Here is a 17,610-nt window from a genome sequence, read left to right as displayed (position 1 = left end):
ACACAATTCGGAAAGCTTAGACAATATTTCTCTATTAGGGCTTTTCAGAGTGCTAGAGACTCAACCACAAATGACTCTCCTGAAAACTGTTTTCTCATGGAAAACGAAGGGTATTTATAGTATCAGAAATTCCAAAGCCAGCAACACACTAAAATAAATTGACCTTAGTCTTAAACAGAACTTCCAGTGTTTCGTAATACCTAAATTTCCCACCCAAGCACCAACCATGCTTAGCCTTGTATAGCTTCTGAGATCAAATGAGACTGGGTATTGAATCAAGGTGGCAGAAAATACTTTTGTCTTGATGTTCCATTTCTTGGTAAGATTAGCATTACTTTTCAGATAAAAGAATACATCTACTTATTATAAAAATGTAATTCAATAAGACTGTCAAATGCCAAATTCATACCACAGTAGGTTTTTTTTTCCACATACAAGCTATGATAACTGTATCCTTGCACGAAAACTCAACTATAGTTACCTTGAGCCAGATTTTATTACGATCTTTTTTTCTACAACCATTTTTAGAGCCAACAAACCTGCTTTCTATATAGGAAGCACCTATACAGTTGGGAAGATTTCCCTTAACCATCAGAAAATGGACTGATGTAATTATATCCAATGCAGGAACACTGTTTCATTCACACCGTACCCTGAGAACGCACTGAAGAATTAGACAAGAACAAAGCCACCGGGAGTGCTGCCACTATTGTTTATGTTCAGTAAACATCAGTCTTAAATACATACAGGAAATATACACCATAGCAAGGGCACCTGAGACAGAGGTGCAAAGCCACAGAATGTGACATCTGTCCTAAGTCAGAAAACCTAAAAAAAAAAAAAAACTATAAACTTTTTTTTGAGACAATTTTTCTGTGCAACCTAGGCTGGCCATAAACTAATGATCCTCCTGCCTCAGCCTCCTGAGGGCTGTAATTACAGGAATGTGCCACCAAGCAGGGTTTCTAACTTGAAAGTCAATACCTACATCATGACAATGATGCTTTTCCACAATGGGTGTGGACACCCCAGCAGCACACACACCTTAAAGAGATAATTCCTTAACTAACCCTATATTACATAATGTTTCTCTTAAACCATGCTATACACAATTACATCATATAACTAAGCTTAACCACAGTTTAATAAGAAAACTCACTTTTGTACTGTGTGATACAGGAGGAATGGAGGGCCACTGAACACTTTCAACGTAATGGCTGTCATTTAAGAATTTCAAATGTATATAATCTATTTAGCCAGCTGAACAAAGGAAAGAGAAGGGGAAAGATAACTTGGCAGATGAGAGAATTCCAACACAAGTTTCACTAGAGTTCTTCGTTCCACGTCAGTGCAAAGTCGTAATGTTCTGAGGTGCCCTATACAGAACGCCAGATCAGGCCGTTCTTACTAGGCTCAAGAAAATTCTCTATCAGAGCGTCAATGAGCTTCTTTAATTCTTCTTCCAGTAAGGCAGTGTCACTGGGGGGAAAAGAAAGAACTTTAAAAATTCTTATTTTCATAGCCTTAACATTTATTTATTTTCACTTTTAGGAAGGGCATATATCGAATGGAATAGTTAAATAATTGGCAAGCAAAAAAAAATTCACCCAGTTAAACTAAAACAAGACTCTCTCAAAAAATTCATATACAAAACAATAGCCATAAACTAGGTATCTTCTGACCCATGATAAAGTATGAGTTAATTATGATAAATTAACTCTCCTAGGCTAGGCAACTGAATAGCTCTGAATGCTAATACCAAGTATTATTACGGAATGGCTTCCTGGGTACTGAAGGATATTCAATCCAGGCGACAGGGACAACAGGTAGCAGAGAGCAGTCCCAGCACACACTGGGGAGACAGAGGCGTGTGATCTCTGTGAGTTTGAGGCCAGCCTGGTCTACATAAACAGTTCCAGGCCAGCCAAGGCTACACAGTGAGAGTCTGTCTCAAAAGAAAGTAGAAAAAATAATAAAATGTTTATTAAAAAATAACTATACACTTGCTGGGCGGTGGAGGTGCACACCTTTAGTCCCACTCTGGAGGCAGAGGCAGGGGGATCTCTGTGAGTTCGAGGCCAGCCTGGTCTAGAAAGTGAATTCCAGGTCAGCCAGGGCTGCTACACAGAGAAACCCTGTCTTGAAAAATCAAACCAAACCAAACCAAACCAAACCAAAAACAAAAACAAAAACTATACACTTACAAGCAATTCCCTCTGAGTCATCATGGGAGCTGCTCCAGCTCAAAACCTTTCTGGAGCAGCTTCCAGTGATTGCTTTCAGCCACTGACAAGCTAGGTGATATCACCTTATCACTTTAATGATTATTCATTTTAGCCTAAAATCACCTTATCTGGGTAACTATAAACTTTGCTCTGAACATAGAGGACATTTTCTTCTCCAGCGGAAATGCAGTGTTCGTACAAGGGCATGGTCTGAAGACAATGAAAAAACAAAATCTCCTTCCCCCAAATCCACTGGTCAATGAATGACATAATCAAAAGGAATACTTTTATTACTTTAAAATAACGTTTGATGTGTTTACTGACAACTCATATCTTCAGAAAATGAATTGGGCAGATTATGCAAAACCATGACAGATAGAGAAAACAAGTATTTGGTAATATACAGAGCAAGTACTGATCATTGCTCTATACTAAATCTCAGGGTCTTTCCAAGAACAACAACAAAAAAAAACCCTACAATTTTGAAATTTAATTCTCAATGATAAAGTTTTTTTTGGGGGGGTGTCTTTTTTTTTTTGGAAAGAGTCCGGCAGTCTCTCAAGAGGTAAAAGATACCTTAGGACCCAGCAATCCTACTCCTTCATATATATCCAAGAAAAATGAAATTGCATCCAAAACTCATCCAAAAATGCTCACTTGTGACAGCTTAAATGATGTAAATAGTTTGAATGTCCATGGATGAGTGGATTTAAGAACATGGTACATATTCATACAATGGAATATTTGGGAGCTAAGGATGATTTCAGCCACTAAGGACCACATACTGTATTTATTTATATAAAATGTCCTGTTATACGTTGAATCTGAAATGTGCCTCGCTGACTCAGGTATTATAGTATCATAAATCTTTGTCTTCAGATATTGGTGCTATGTGGGGTAGAAAGAACCTGAAGGAAATCGGCCACTGGGCTGTGCTTTTGGAGGTTTTATTGATCCCTTCCTCCTTCACATCATGTTCATCCTTGCCTTACATCCAAAGAAATAGATCCTGCAACCAAGAGCTGAAACCTCAAAAAGCATGACCCAAATAAAAGCTTCCTCTTTTTTTAAAACTTTTTAAAAATTTATTATTATATATGCAGTATTCTACCTATATTCTGCCTGCAGACCAGAAGAGGGCACCAGACCTCATTACAGATGGTTGTGAGCTCCATGTGGTAGCTGGGAATTGAACTCAGGACCTCTGGAAGAGCAGTCAGTGCTCTTAACCTCTGAGCCATCTCTCCAGTGCCCCCCGCTTTTTGTGCAAGTATTGAAAACAAGAAAAAGTGTAACCCATGTCTGCTGTAAGTAAATCTATAGAAAAGGACAGCAGATTAGTGATCGCTTGGGCTGTGAAGGGCATGCAGAGGCTTCCTTTTGGAGTTATGAAAATGTTCTGAAGTTGATTATAGTGATGGTTACACAGCTCTTGATGTACTACTAAAAACTACTCAATTTACACTGGTATGTGTGAATTTTATGGTATATAAGTTATATACCAATAAAGCCTTTATGTATATATCTAAAAGAGTCAGTTCTTACCTCTGGCCAGGTGATGCACACATCTCTGCATAATACTTTATCTTTGGTTCTGTCCCACTTGTTCGAAGAGTGGCAACACAGCCATTTTGAAAAGTAAATGTGATCATTTGGCTGTTTTTACTCACAGGCAGTACCTATGCAAAAGGCAACAGTTTACACCTGATCTATATTTTCAAGAACTATAAACTACATTGCACTTACATGGAGCATCTAAGGTAGTCTAATTCATAGAAATAAAGTATATTGGTGGTGGCCAAGAGTTGGGAGATGGAGGTGGAAAGTTGTTTAATGAGTACAGTTTCAATTTATCAAGGCTAAAACATTCTGGGAATCTGTTGTGCACTAATATAAACATACTTATCATTACAGAACTGAATGTTCGAAAACTGGTAAGATTTAAAAAGAGAGCCGGGTGGTGGTGGCGCACGCCTTTAATCCCAGCACTCGAGAGGCAGAGGCAGGCGGATCTCTGTGAGTTCGAGACCAGCCTGGTCTACAAGAGCTAGCTCCAGGACAGGCTCTAAAGCTGCAGAGAAACCCTGTCTCGAAAAAACAAAAAACAAAACAAAAAAAAAGATTTAAAAAGAGAACATGAAATCCTGAGGGAGATGGGTTGGTGAATCCCAGAGGGACTTGGAGGGAGGTAGTGAGGATGTCTAAGATCAAAATATATTAAACACATGTATATAATCTTCAGAGAATAAAAGATACTAAAACTGGGTAAGATACAAACATGTTAAATACATTATTAGAATACTAAAACAACATCTTTTAAATAGTACAAGATCTTGAATATTATAAATGAAGACTTAAGCCAAGTTATCATAACAAGAGAACAAATATAAAAATTTATCACACCTAAGTACCCAATGAGCACCTACCACAGAGGTAGGAGCTTTGAGAGGCATAGAGGAAGTGGACCTACCACATGCAATGATAACATAAGTAGGTGTCAACAAAGACACTATCACAAAACCCATGGGACCTGGAGTCATAAGGAGGACTTGCCTTAGGTCTCAAGTCTCACGCATTCTAGGTAAGTACCCTATCACCATCAGCCCTTGCCGTAAGCCTTAAATAATGGTGAGGTATGAACCTACCGCAGAAAGAAGAAAAGGTACTTACTGACTTCTTACTGGGCTGGCTGCTGTCATATCCAGTGGTTATGTCTCGTACGTGCAAGATAGCAAAGGTCCCACAGAACTTTGGGTACTCCCCTGGAGACTCAAAATTGCGAATCCTTTCAAATATAGTTTTGATGGTAGGTGGGTCATAACACAAGAAATATGAAGTTTTGGACATGTGATAACCGTATCTGTGCAAAGATTTAAAGCTGAAGTCAGATTCGAGGTAACTTTTGGGACATGTACATGTTAAAGATAAGCCAACACAATATCTCATAGAAAAGATAATTTTAATAGTAAAGAAATCTTAACTATTCTTCAAAAACAAAACAAGAAAAGGACTAAATCAAACAAACAAACAAAAAGGCAAGCAAGGAATATCTGGCACGAGATTCACACGAGAACTTACTTTTCATAAACTTTGGCCAGCTGCTCTGTCAGGGTTACCTTCCTGGTTTCCAGGAAAGAGGCCATCTCGGCAACAACCACAGCTGCGCTCACCCCATCTTTATCCAGCACTGAGGTTCCACACAGAAAGCCTGAGGGTTACACGGTGTCTTAGAAAAGGGGGAGACTTCGGCCTACAACTACCACAGTCTTATATTTCCCCGCTGACCAGCACTGAAGAGTGTAGTCTCAGGCCAGGTGTGGTAATGTATGACTACACCTCAGCACCCAAGGGGCTTAATTGGGAGTTCAAGGCCAGGCCAGGATGTAATAGCTAACATCTTGTCTCAAAATAAAAACAACAAACAAAAAACTTATCATTATCAACAAAATACAGTGACGACAATAATAAAACACTTATCTCCATAGGAGTCTAGTGACGGAGTACTCAGGGACCTCTAGGTTCTTCTCTGAAGGAAAATGCACCTACGTATTTGACTTAGCCTTCTTAGGGAAGCAAAGCCTTTGAGGTTTTAAACAATGCCATGTAAGCACACCACATGCTTAAATTTCCCATAACACCGCGGCCTACATAAAGCCTCTATCAAGTCCTTCTTTGTAATCAGATTTGAGAGTCTTTCATCTCATGAGCCACTGTTCACTTGAAAGAGACTGCTAGGCAGGCATCTCTGCATTTTCACATCTCAGTTACAGCTGGGAGGTAAATGTCTCCTCTCTATAGAATTACCATAGTTTTGACTGTTTTCAACCAAAAGAAAAGATTATTAGTATTTACTACATACCAATAGACTCTTCAAATGCAAAAAGGACTTCTTTCCCGTGTCCTACGAGGTCTTTTATCCTACTTCCAATCCACTTAAAGCCTGGTAATGTTTCCTGAAATGTAGAGGAAGCCCCTCCAGTTAAGCAACTCTGATTAAGTGAACACACATTAAAGAGCTTATTTCTGAATGTGAGTTCCTGTCCAGGTCCTTGGTCCACAGAGGTTTATAAAGTGGTAGATATATAGTCACAAACTACCACAGCCACCCACCACACACAGGCACAACTGATGACCCACCAGCAGAGAAACAGTGACTTACATCAACTACAGTACGTTTATGTGATGAGGAATATAAATGCAGAGATGTGTGTATCTACATATGCTGCAGCCATCCACTTCTTGTCAAGGACTGTAATGGGTGTTTCACATCATCCTTTCTAAAGCTCGCAAACATTGCTGCCATAGTAGAGGCTCAGAGATTACCGTTCCCAAGACTGCACATGAGGGATGGAGGCAGAGTTGAATTATATTGCTTTCCTGAAACTGTCTTTTAAACACTCATGGAGGATGTATTTAGCCTTCTCAGGTAATCAAAGCCTTTAGGTTTTTAGTGACGCATCATAAGCACACCACATGCTTGAACTGTGTGTCGTTCCACAATGCTGTAGCATATATGATGCCTTTACCAAGCCCTTCTTGAAATCAGAATTGAGGGCTTTTCATCTGATAAGCTACTGTCCACATTAAAGACGTTTTAGTGTTAACAGAGAGAGGTTACTGATTCTAGAGTTTACCATCACTACTCTGTTTCCTAATTCACTTTTTTACTCTCTTAAAAAAAAATAGAAAAGTCAACACTACCCTCAGTAAAAACAAACAAATTTATAATATTGCTTTTTAGAATCAAGTTTCTCTTTTATGTTTAGGATATATTCTTTGCCATAAATGGAGAAAATGTTAACATCATAATTCAGAATCTTAGGCTTGAATAAAATTTTATTATCTTCTAATTTTTTGTACATAACAAGCACAATATTCATTTTTCTCTTTTTTGTTTTTTAATGATGGGTGTGTATGTACACACACATGTTCACATGAAGGAGAGCATACGTGTGCCAGTCCACAAGTGGACTTTAAAGGACAACCTTGGGAGTTGGTCCAAACTTACTGAAAACAGGGTCTCTTCATTGTTTGCTACTGCATTCAACAGGTGATGTGTCTATGGGCTTCAGAAGCATCCCTGCATCTCATCTTAACATAGGACATTAGAATTACATGTATGCAATACTGCATCCAACTTTACATGGGTTTTGGAGATTTAAATTCCAGTCCTCAAGAGAGCAAGGCAAAACTTTACTCACTAAGCAGCTCCCCAGCCCATAATATTCTTTTACATATCCAATTAGTATTAAGATCCACAGCTTGATGATGATTCAAGAAAAATGTCCACTTTTACTGATACCTGGCAAAGATGACAGAGACATCTTAACTGACAGTCCACGTAGATATAAAAAGGGTCACTACCTGCCCAAGGTTCACAAAAATTAATGATCCAGCGTGGAGTCACTACTAATTTTCTGGATATAGAGTCACTGGATCTTAGTTTGCAATTTAGAGCTACATTTTGGGTAACAAGTCATAATTCTGCATTTGATACGTATAAGCAAAGATTCAATGAGACCTGTAATTCTCTGAAGCCTGTGTCACTGATAAATCAGATTTTTCCCAGTCTAAAATGTTCTATGTTCTCACATGACATCCCCGGACACTCCATACGTGGAATAAGAAGCACTGTTGTAGTGTCTGGAAGAACATGTCCCCTTGGAAATTCACACAGTAGATGACTTCAGCTCGGGTGTGTAGTTACCAAACATTTTAAGCAATGTAAACAGTTAGATAATGAATGAGATCAATGAAAGTCGGTTTAGTGCGGAGCTGAAGTTCCATGCAGACTTCAAATGATGCCCACTTCATTCTTACCTCAAAGTGGAATCCTTCTTTTAGTGCAAGTGCCTTCAGAATTTTAGAAGAGACAGTGGTGGCTAGCATGTAAACATTCTTCACATCAGCGTCCAATTTGCTCTTCTTCCAGCAATCAAACATCCACCACCCAAACAAAGCTGCCAACTCATTCCCTGTGAAAACTTTCCAGCGACCACTGCAGAAAGAATGAAACTTCAAAGTCAAGACCTCGGTAGCTTCTCAAGAAAACTCTCCAGCTCAGACCTTTAAATCAGTGTCCCCACCCTGTCCCCCCTTGTCTTGGAAACCCTGAAAGTTATTATATGACAAAACATTTATTCCTTCTTTTTGGTGTGTTGTGTACAACACGTGTGTACCTACTTGTGTGTACATGTGTGTGCGTATGTAGGGAGGCCAGAAGTGAACACTGAGTACTTCCTCTATTACTCTTCACCTTATTTTTAAATATAGTTCTAATTTAATTCATGTGCATGTGTGCACACTTGTCGGCCTGTATGTGCGTATGTATGTAATGCCTGTGGAGACCAGAAGAGGGTGGTGGGTCCCCTGGAACTGGAATACAGGCAGCTGTGAGCCACCTGATGCGAGTGTTGGAAACCACACCCAGGACGTCAGAAAGAGAAGCAAGTGCTCTTAATCACTAAGCCATCTCTCCAGTTTGCCACCTTACTTTTGGCAACAAGGTCTCTCATGGAACCTGGAGCTCATCAATTCAGCTAGAATGACTAGGCGATGAACTCCATGAGCCTCCTGTCTCTGTCCCTGCCAGTGTTGTGAGTTCATATGCGCAGCTGACCGGCTGTGTCCTGAAAACACAGCTGGCTCTCAGAATCTTTACATACCCGGGATAATCCTTGATCCTTGGGAGGAGGAGGTGATGTGGAAGTCCCATTTTAGGGCTGAAGCTCAAACTACTTACTTCTCCTGAAGTTCCGCTACTGCCAGTCGGTCTGCATCAGGATCTGTGGCTAGCACTATCCGGGCATTTTCTTTCTCTGCCAGTCTTAGGGAGAGTTCCTAAACAGGAAATCCAAAAAGGCTACATTGTACTAAAGAACCCAAATCCAATGTAGGCACTGTCAGTGACATGAATTTCAGAAAGCATGCAGTCTGGATGGACAGAACGAGGGCCACTTTCTGCAGAGATTCCAAACATATCCGTCCGGTGCTTGTGGCAGGGCACAGGGGAAGCATGTGTGTCATCTAGTACAATGGGTGAAAATCTAAGAATAATATTAAAAACAATACCAGCACAGATTCTCCTTCTTCAGGGTTTGGGCATTTAACAGTAGAGAACTCTGGATCTGGATCTTTCTGTTCTGGGACCGGAATTGGAGGCTTAAAACCGAATACTTGAAAAGCCAACTGCACATAGTCATGCCCAACTCCGTGAAAGGAGGTATGCACAAATTTCAAGGTGGTCTTTGAATTTAAGTCCCTGTTTAAAAAAAAAAAAACCCACATATCCTTACTCGTCATTTACTAACCACTTCCTGTAGTAAACAAGATTTATAAAATAAATTTTATAATAAGTTTCAAAATAGACATAAAGAGAACACCCATATATACCTGGCACTTTGTTTCAACATCTATAAATCAGCCTGGCTTTATTTCTTCACAACATATTATTTTGTACAAAATACTTTAGGATTTAAAAACACAAACATAATCCCATTGTCACATCCAACAAACTGAACAATAACTTTTTAATGTTGTTTAATATCCATGTTCACATTTTCTCCAAGTGTCTAAATCATAACATCTGGTTGCTATGCCTTTCAAGTCTTTGATTTGTAAATGTTCTTTCTGTATGTTTCCAATGCTTGTTTTCTCCCAGAGAATGCATCTTGGTATTATACATCCTTTTCATTTTGTTTTCCTTTTCCTCCTTCCCACCTCTTTCTGTTTGAGACAAAACCTCGTAAATGTCTCCAGCTGGCTTCAAACTCACCATGTAGCTGAGGGTGACCACTAACTTCTGATCCTCCTGCCTCAGTGTCCCAAGCACTGGGATTATACGTGTATGTCACTGTGTCCAGTTTGTGTGTTACTGGGATTCAACTCAGGGAAGGCTCTGCTCACACAAGGCAAGCTCTCTATTGGGCTACATCTCAGCCCTTGTTTACATTAGTATGTTTCTCTGATCTGTTTCTACAATGTATGGGTCATTTAATCTAGGAGCAACATGAGATTCAATTCCAATTCTTTTGGCAAGAACAGAAGCTGTGCATTTTCTACCCAGCCAAAGAGGAGGTCCATCATGCCAACTTCACAGCTAGTGTTTATTAGTGCTCTGTCATCCTCATCCACCCGTCTGCAAGCTCCTACCAATTTATTGCCTATTATAAGCGTTGAGCATGGCTGCTAAGGTTCATTATCGAGATCACAAAATTGTGATGTTTTAATTCTACTCTTCTTTCTGCATTTAATAGTTGAATTTGGGGAGGTCAGATCAGTGGTAGAGTGCTGCCTAGCATGTATAAAGCCCAGAGTTCAATCTCTACCACAAGAAAAAAAAAGTGGATTTTTCATTTTGAAGACTTTCTAGTCTTTGGCCAGTGGCAGGCCCTCATGTTGATTCTTTTATGCTTTCAATATGACCTAAGTATCTCCTAGTATGTTAGAGGGAAAGAGGGGAAAGAGGGGGGAGAGAGGGAGAGCGGAGAGAGAGAGCTTAACTTAATGATTCTGATACCAAGCTCATTTAGGACATTTCCGTACCAGGCCTGGATATATGCTATTCTAAGGTTATCCTACAGTCCCACTGGATACCTGTAAAAACAGATCTTTTTCAGATCTTCCATGTATCTCTTGCAGATGTCCTGGAGAGGATCTTTCTTCAGAGGGCTGGTGTCCACTAAATTATCATTCCAGGAACCATTCCATGGTTCCACACACTCTTCTATACACTTCAGAATTTCCTTATCATGAGGAGATGTGATCTGAGCGCCAGTTTCCCAATACACCTATGTGATACATAAATACAGCCATAATTAGTTAAGATGCTTGTAGGCTCTTTCTTAGCTATAGTAGAGCTCTGACTTTTTGAAGAAGAATATCAAATTAAGTATAAAATTATCAGGATTAGGCTAATTTACTAACACTAAAGTACATTGATGGTAATGATTTCACAGAGACTTATTACAATAAAACAATCATGTATTATAGCTTATCTCAAATCAACAGCAGTAACAAGCTAATATGAGGAATTAATATAACCACCTTATAATATATGCATATGCTAGTATAAAATTATATTTTTAGATTTATAACTATTTCTAAAGATAATATAAAAAACACGAAATGGGGCTGAAAAGATGGCTCAGCAGTTAAGAGCACTGGGGCTCCTCTAGCGGAGAACCCAGGATGGTTCCGACAAGGTGGCTCAGAACCATCTGTAACTCCAGTCTCAGTTTTCAGGGCTCTGACACCCTCTTACAGCATTGCATTGAGTACTGCATGCATGCGGAGTACAGACATACATGCGGGCAAAACATTCACACACTTGAAAAATAAATAGATCTTTAAAAACTAAAAAAAAAACCATGAAGTATCCACAAAAACTATTAAACTCAGTATTGTTTAATGTAACAGAATAAATCACCTCCATTGTAGATTAGAGTTTATATAATATCAAAATATGTATCAGAAAATAAAAATAGTATGTTAAGTACATTTCAACCAGTTTTCAATTTCTCTAGTAGTTTAATCAATAGGCACTAAGAATAATTACACACACCCCAAAACAAAAGCAATCAAAAAGGTAATTCTAAGACTTCACAGGGTTTCAAAGCTCGAAGGGACATTGCTTAAAAAATATTTATGCCGATTCTATCACAGATATGGAATGGATCCTTGCTGTTCCGTTCTAAATGAAAGACATTTGACTGCATATACTATGTATTAAACGCTGTCAAAATGTGACAAATTATTCAATTTAAAAATTCGTATATCAACAACAGAAACAGGAAATATACAAATTCATAGAAATCAACTCAAAAGAATCAAAATCAGGTCAAGACAAAAATCAAGAAGAAAATTAAAACTTTTTAGAACTGAATAAAAATGAAAGCACAACATACCCAACCTATGGGACACAATGAAGGCAGTTCTAAGAGGCAAGTTCATAGCACTAGTGCCTACACAAAAAACAGAAACAAAAGGAACTGGAGAGATTTCACATTAGCAACCTACTGACAGATCCAAGTACTCCAAAGCAAGAAGAAATAACACCCAAAGAGTAGACGGGAAGAAATAGTCAGATTTGAGGCTGAAATCAATAAGAAGAACAACAACAAAAACAGTATAAAGCATCGGTGAAATGAAGAATTGGTTCTTTGACGAAAAAAGACCAGCGAGATTGAGAAACTATTAGCCAAATTAACCAAAATACGAAGAGAGAAAATCCAAATTAGAGATGAAAAGGATAACCTTAAAACAAACACTGAGGAAATTCAGAGAATAAGAACATACTTTAAAAAAATCTGTATTCCACCAAACTGGATAACCAAAAGAAATGGATGAATTTCTTGACATATATGACCCACCACAGTTAAATCAAGATCAAATAAGCAATTTAAACAAATCCATAACCTCTCGTAAAATAGAAGCAGTAATTGAGATATTTGTGTACACCCACCACCTGTGTGCCTGTCACCCACGGTGGCCACAAGAGGGCGCTGGAGTCCCTGGGACCAGAGTTACAGACGGTTGTGCGTGTGGTTCCTGAGAGACAAGCCAGGGTCCTCTGGAAGAGCAGCAGTGCTCCGAAGTGCTGTCCCCTGCTAACCCTCGCTCTTGCTCTCTTTGCGTATTCCTTTGGACCAGAAGTTTTACTTTTAAAATTTTATCTTATGATAAAAATTTAACTTCTCCCACAGGAAAATGAAAAGAAGGAGGTAATTTCAATTTTTCTAGCAGCCACATCAAACAGATTCAGAGTAGCTGGGCGGTGGTGACATATGCTTTTAATCCCAGCAGCACTCAGGAAGCAGAGGCAGGAGAATCTCTGTGAATTCAAAGCCAGCCCGGTTTATACAGCGAGTTCCAGGACAGCCATGGCTACATAAAGAAACCCTGTTTTGGAAATACCCACCCCCCCCCCCGTTAAAAAAAGGTTCAGGAGGTGAATTATATGTTCCTCTTACAATTAAAATTTTAAGCACTCGGGTGGCAGAGGCAGACGGATCTCTGAGTTCGAGGCCAGCCTGGTCTACAAGAGCTAGTTCCAGGACAGGCTCTAGAAACTACAGGGAAACCCTGTCTCGAAAAAAAACAAAAAATAATTTTAAAATAAATAGATGAAAATAAAACAGATTAAAAATATTAAATGAATTTTAATATACATTCTATAACTCAATGTATTAAAATATTATAACTCCAAGATACAATGTAATTAAAATTATTAGAATGTTTTACATTTTTTTCATACCAAGTCATTAAAATCAGCTACTATTCTGCATTTCTAACTTCTTAATCCAGCCTAGTCATACTTTAAGTGCTTAGTAGCCATCAGTGGCTACATTATACGGAGAAGCTGCTGATACTGAGAATAAACAGCTAACATTTACTGAGAGCGTGTCAGAGTCAGACACTGTGGTAGGAATTATGACTTTTGACCTTCACCTTCACGCTATATCATATTGGTTCTATAATTATCCTCGATAAAACTAAAGCAGAGTAGACCAGCCTGCCCCACATCACAAAGCTTCTGAGCGGCAGAGGTCAGTGTCGAACCAAACTGAAACTCTTAGTAGTCTATACCGTCTCAAAAGCGGCACAGGTACACCTCAAGTACAAAGCAGAAGGTCGGGACCAAACAGAATGTCCATCGACAGAGAACTGGCTTCGTACGTCAGAACTGGGAGCGCTAACAGAGAATTAGAAGCCAACGAAGAACTTCAACCAAACAAGTTTTTGCTGGCCTTTTGTTTGTTCTGAGATTAGGAACTTGCTATGTTACACGTGGCTGGCTTTAAACTCCTAGGCTCAAGCAACCCTCCTCCCCCAAATGAAACTATAGGCTTGGGTCACCACACATGATTTGGATATGTATATATTTTAAACGGTCACCTAACTGGTTTTGTGAAGTAAAGTTTGTGGGGTAACCATGAAAGCAGAGATGAGATCAGCTAGTAACTCTGGTTTGTGTAACAGGGTCCCCAGACCTTTATAACTGGCTCCATGATGGAAGAAACACTCAGGCCATAAACTCAGCAGGAAGACCGAACTGCTTGCCAGAATGAAAACAAAGACCTAATCCATCAACACCCATAGTTGTGGGAAAGTCTCTAAATGCACTAACCTTGCTTTTTGGCTTTTGCAGTTCTGCTTCTGGCTAACTGCTCTTGTTACCTGAAGCATGCCAATCCAGAACATAGTTTTTGTGCTTAAAAAGCTCACACTGAGAAAGGCTTGGTGCTACATTGGGATCCTGAACACATAGTGTGGTCAGCGGCTGGCTAATAAAGACTTTCTGTTGGTTAAGATCCTGTCTAAGCAGTCCTCTCTGGTGGATACCCCACAACATTTCAGATGGAGGGCAATGAACAGTGGAGGATCTAAGCAGATGGTAAACACAGTTTACATAAATTTTATGTGAATTTGTTAGCAGATTAAATATTAGGGAAAGGAAGCAGTCAAGAACAGGTTTTCACTTCTGTTTAGGTGTGTGGTAACACTAATTGACAGAGAAGGGAAGATCAAGGGAGGACTAACTTGGGGTCTCTGAGGCAGCGGTGGGGAATTAAGAACTCTGTTAAAGAGACACTAGTTCTGAAATGTCTCCCAGACATCCCAACAGATTATACCTGGATACAGAAATCTGATGCTTTGCTCTTATTGACAGCTGCCTTCTAACCCTTGCAACTCTCTAAGTCTTTTAGGCTTTAATGGATTAACTTCTTCCAGCTTTTCTCCCATCTCTAGTATCTTTTTTCCTTTCCATTCATTTCCCTTAAAGTTAATATTCCCTAGGATCCGTTCTTGACTTTTCCTTCTACCTTATCTTTTGGCTGTACATCCAAGTCAAGAACTTCCAAACAACCCTATTCTAACAGATATGGTACCCCTAAGTCCTGTAACTTCAGCCCATATTTCTTGAGTTACAGGTCTCCACATCCAACTGCTCACAGCACATCTGCTTACCTGGTTAACTCACAGAACCTGGAACTTACATGTCCTAAACTGAATTAATTATGCTTCTTCCCTGACTCTAAGAATGGACCAGGCTCCAAATCTTAAAATCCATATTAAATATTTCCCCTACTTAAAATGGAACTTAGTGCGTCTGGAGTCCTCTCAAGAAGAAAAATGCAAGAACATGGGTCTATCTCCAAGAAGCCTGAAACACGGCTCAGTACTGGGCTATGTATCTTCTGTGTGCACCTCTCAAGTTGCTGTTCACCTCTGTCACTGTACTGTCATCTTGTCAGAGGGGCTCATGCAGCAAATGGACCCTGTGGCCACTGAGAAGCCTGGGCAGATCAGAGGGTGGGGACAGTGAGGTCAAGGTACTATTTCCCTGACTCTCAGCATTCATTCTTCGTATTCTTGATACACAACATGACGATTTCTGAAATTATAGAGGGGATATATTGGGAAAGGATGGAGAAATCAAAGAAAACAGAAGTAAAGCCCCAATGAAGAGGCCATTGTAACATGCACACTCTGGGAACCAATAAACACCACTGCAGGTATACATTCTGGGAGGGCCAGAGTTCTCAATCTGTTTTCAATGCCTGGCTTTGTTCCTCAGTGTTGAGAACATACCAAGCACATATTATTCAAATAAAATAAAACATATAAAATAGGCAAAGATTAGGCGTCCAAGGCTTACCTTATATCCATTGTCCTCTTTACGATTGTGAGATGCAGTAATCATCACACCTGCAACTGCTTTGAGCTCCTGGACTGCATATGGCTGGAAAAGTAAAAAAATATACCAGAGCAGCATTATTCCACTTTATTTGCTAGATATTTATACATTTTACATGAACGTTACTTGGTTAAATAATGCAGGAGGATACTTAGATATCAATAATTTAAGGTCTTATCAGCTCCAGGTTTGATGGGTAATACATGCAGCTCAACAACCACCCAGTTATCACCTTGAATGGTCTTCCCTAACAATCTCATTTTGCTTATGGGTATAACAATTTCCTATTCTTTTGTTATACAATAATATTTAGTAAATACTATATGACAGATACTTTATTGAAATGGAGATATAAACGGAAAATATAATCATAAATAGTTGGAGATGGAAATAAATTTAGCAACTATCTCTCCATCACATTTCACTGAGTTTTACCTGACATCACACAGTCATTAGGTAGAAGATTTAAAAGTCTAACACAAGTCTTTTGCTTTTTTTTTTTTTTTTTTTTTTTTTCGAGACAGGGTTTCTCTGTGGCTTTGGAGCCTGTCCTGGAACTCAGTCTTGTAGACCAGGCTGGTCTCGAACTCACAGAGATCCGCCTGCCTCTGCCTCCCGAGTGCTGGGATTAAAGGCGTGCGCCACCTCCGCCCGGCCAGTCTTTTGCTTTCTAATGTGAAGATCCTCACGTACACTCTGTGCCTCCATGTCACGGGCCAACTCACCCTTCTCTCTCCCAGGCTGTGTGTTTCTCTTTCTCTCTATAGTAACTACTGTTTCTCTTCCTCGGATGCTTCCCTACAGCTTCCACCGTCATACTGACTGCTCTCCACCACCACAGAAGGAAGGTAGGGGTGCGAGGGGAGGGGAAGGGTGTGCATAGACATTTCAGGTCGGATCACGCTAGTCTAATTCCTTGAAACAACTCCAGAAACTGTTTAAGCTCACACCTGACCAGAGATATTCTGGCTACACTTAGTAGCCAGAAGACAACCTTTGATTTGGAGCCATGGTGACTAAAGGGTGTGACTCTGAGACTGATCTCTAAAAACACCGTCCTCATCAACTACCGCACATCTACCTGTGGTAAGACAGGAAAACCAATGTACTGGGACTGATGTGAGTGGGAACTGGCAACTCGATGATACAGTCTGACATTTCTGAATACTCAGCCACTGGAGTTGATGGGTGCACGTGAGACAAACACCCTACCAGCGAGCTGAAGCTCTAGCTCCTGTCTAGTGTTTTTATTCTCTGGTGCTAACTTTATTGATATTCTTTAGAGTAAAAAAGCAATTCCTTCAATTCTTTAAGTTGCTCAATAAATTTCTAAAATCTCAACAGAATAATCTATAGATATTCATTTCTTAATGATTTGATAAAGCTTGCACATAAAACCGTCTAGACTTGTTATTTTAAATTTGAGAATATTTTAAAAAATACAAATTCAACTTATTGGACAATTATAGTTATTCAGGTTTACTATTTCTTGTAAGTTGATGTATCAACTGTTATTCCAAGAAATCGGCTAATTCATCTAAATTTGCACGTTTACTTAAATTACACAGTTAAAAAAATTCTGATTATCTTTGTTCCTATTGTATTTATTACACACTCATTTTGTTTGTGTTATAGTGGCATTTCATTTTGTATTTTAATAAATAAAGCTTGCCTGAAGGTCAAAAA

General features: G+C 39.3%; 1 protein-coding gene across 1 annotated transcript in view; it reads right to left on the bottom strand.

The window, feature by feature from the left end:
• Positions 1-881: 881 nt before the first annotated feature.
• Pgm2l1 (phosphoglucomutase 2 like 1) overlaps positions 882-17,610 on the bottom strand; it is a 35,362-nt gene continuing 18,633 nt past the window's right edge. Inside the window, exons 5-14 of the mRNA XM_038313840.1 lie at positions 15,886-15,969; positions 10,821-11,014; positions 9,297-9,486; positions 8,968-9,065; positions 8,046-8,223; positions 6,085-6,178; positions 5,304-5,433; positions 4,896-5,085; positions 3,771-3,904; positions 882-1,479 (exon numbers count right to left, since the gene is read on the bottom strand). Coding sequence (XP_038169768.1) covers positions 1,377-1,479; positions 3,771-3,904; positions 4,896-5,085; positions 5,304-5,433; positions 6,085-6,178; positions 8,046-8,223; positions 8,968-9,065; positions 9,297-9,486; positions 10,821-11,014; positions 15,886-15,969 — 1,395 coding nt within the window. The 3' untranslated portion in view covers positions 882-1,376. The remainder of the gene's footprint in view (positions 1,480-3,770; positions 3,905-4,895; positions 5,086-5,303; positions 5,434-6,084; positions 6,179-8,045; positions 8,224-8,967; positions 9,066-9,296; positions 9,487-10,820; positions 11,015-15,885; positions 15,970-17,610) is intronic.

The sequence above is a fragment of the Arvicola amphibius genome, chromosome 12 (assembly GCF_903992535.2).
Source record: "Arvicola amphibius chromosome 12, mArvAmp1.2, whole genome shotgun sequence".
Taxonomy (NCBI): Eukaryota; Metazoa; Chordata; class Mammalia; order Rodentia; family Cricetidae; genus Arvicola; species Arvicola amphibius.
Note: the sequence above shows the minus strand (reverse complement) of the source record. Positions and strands in the feature narration are given on the sequence as shown.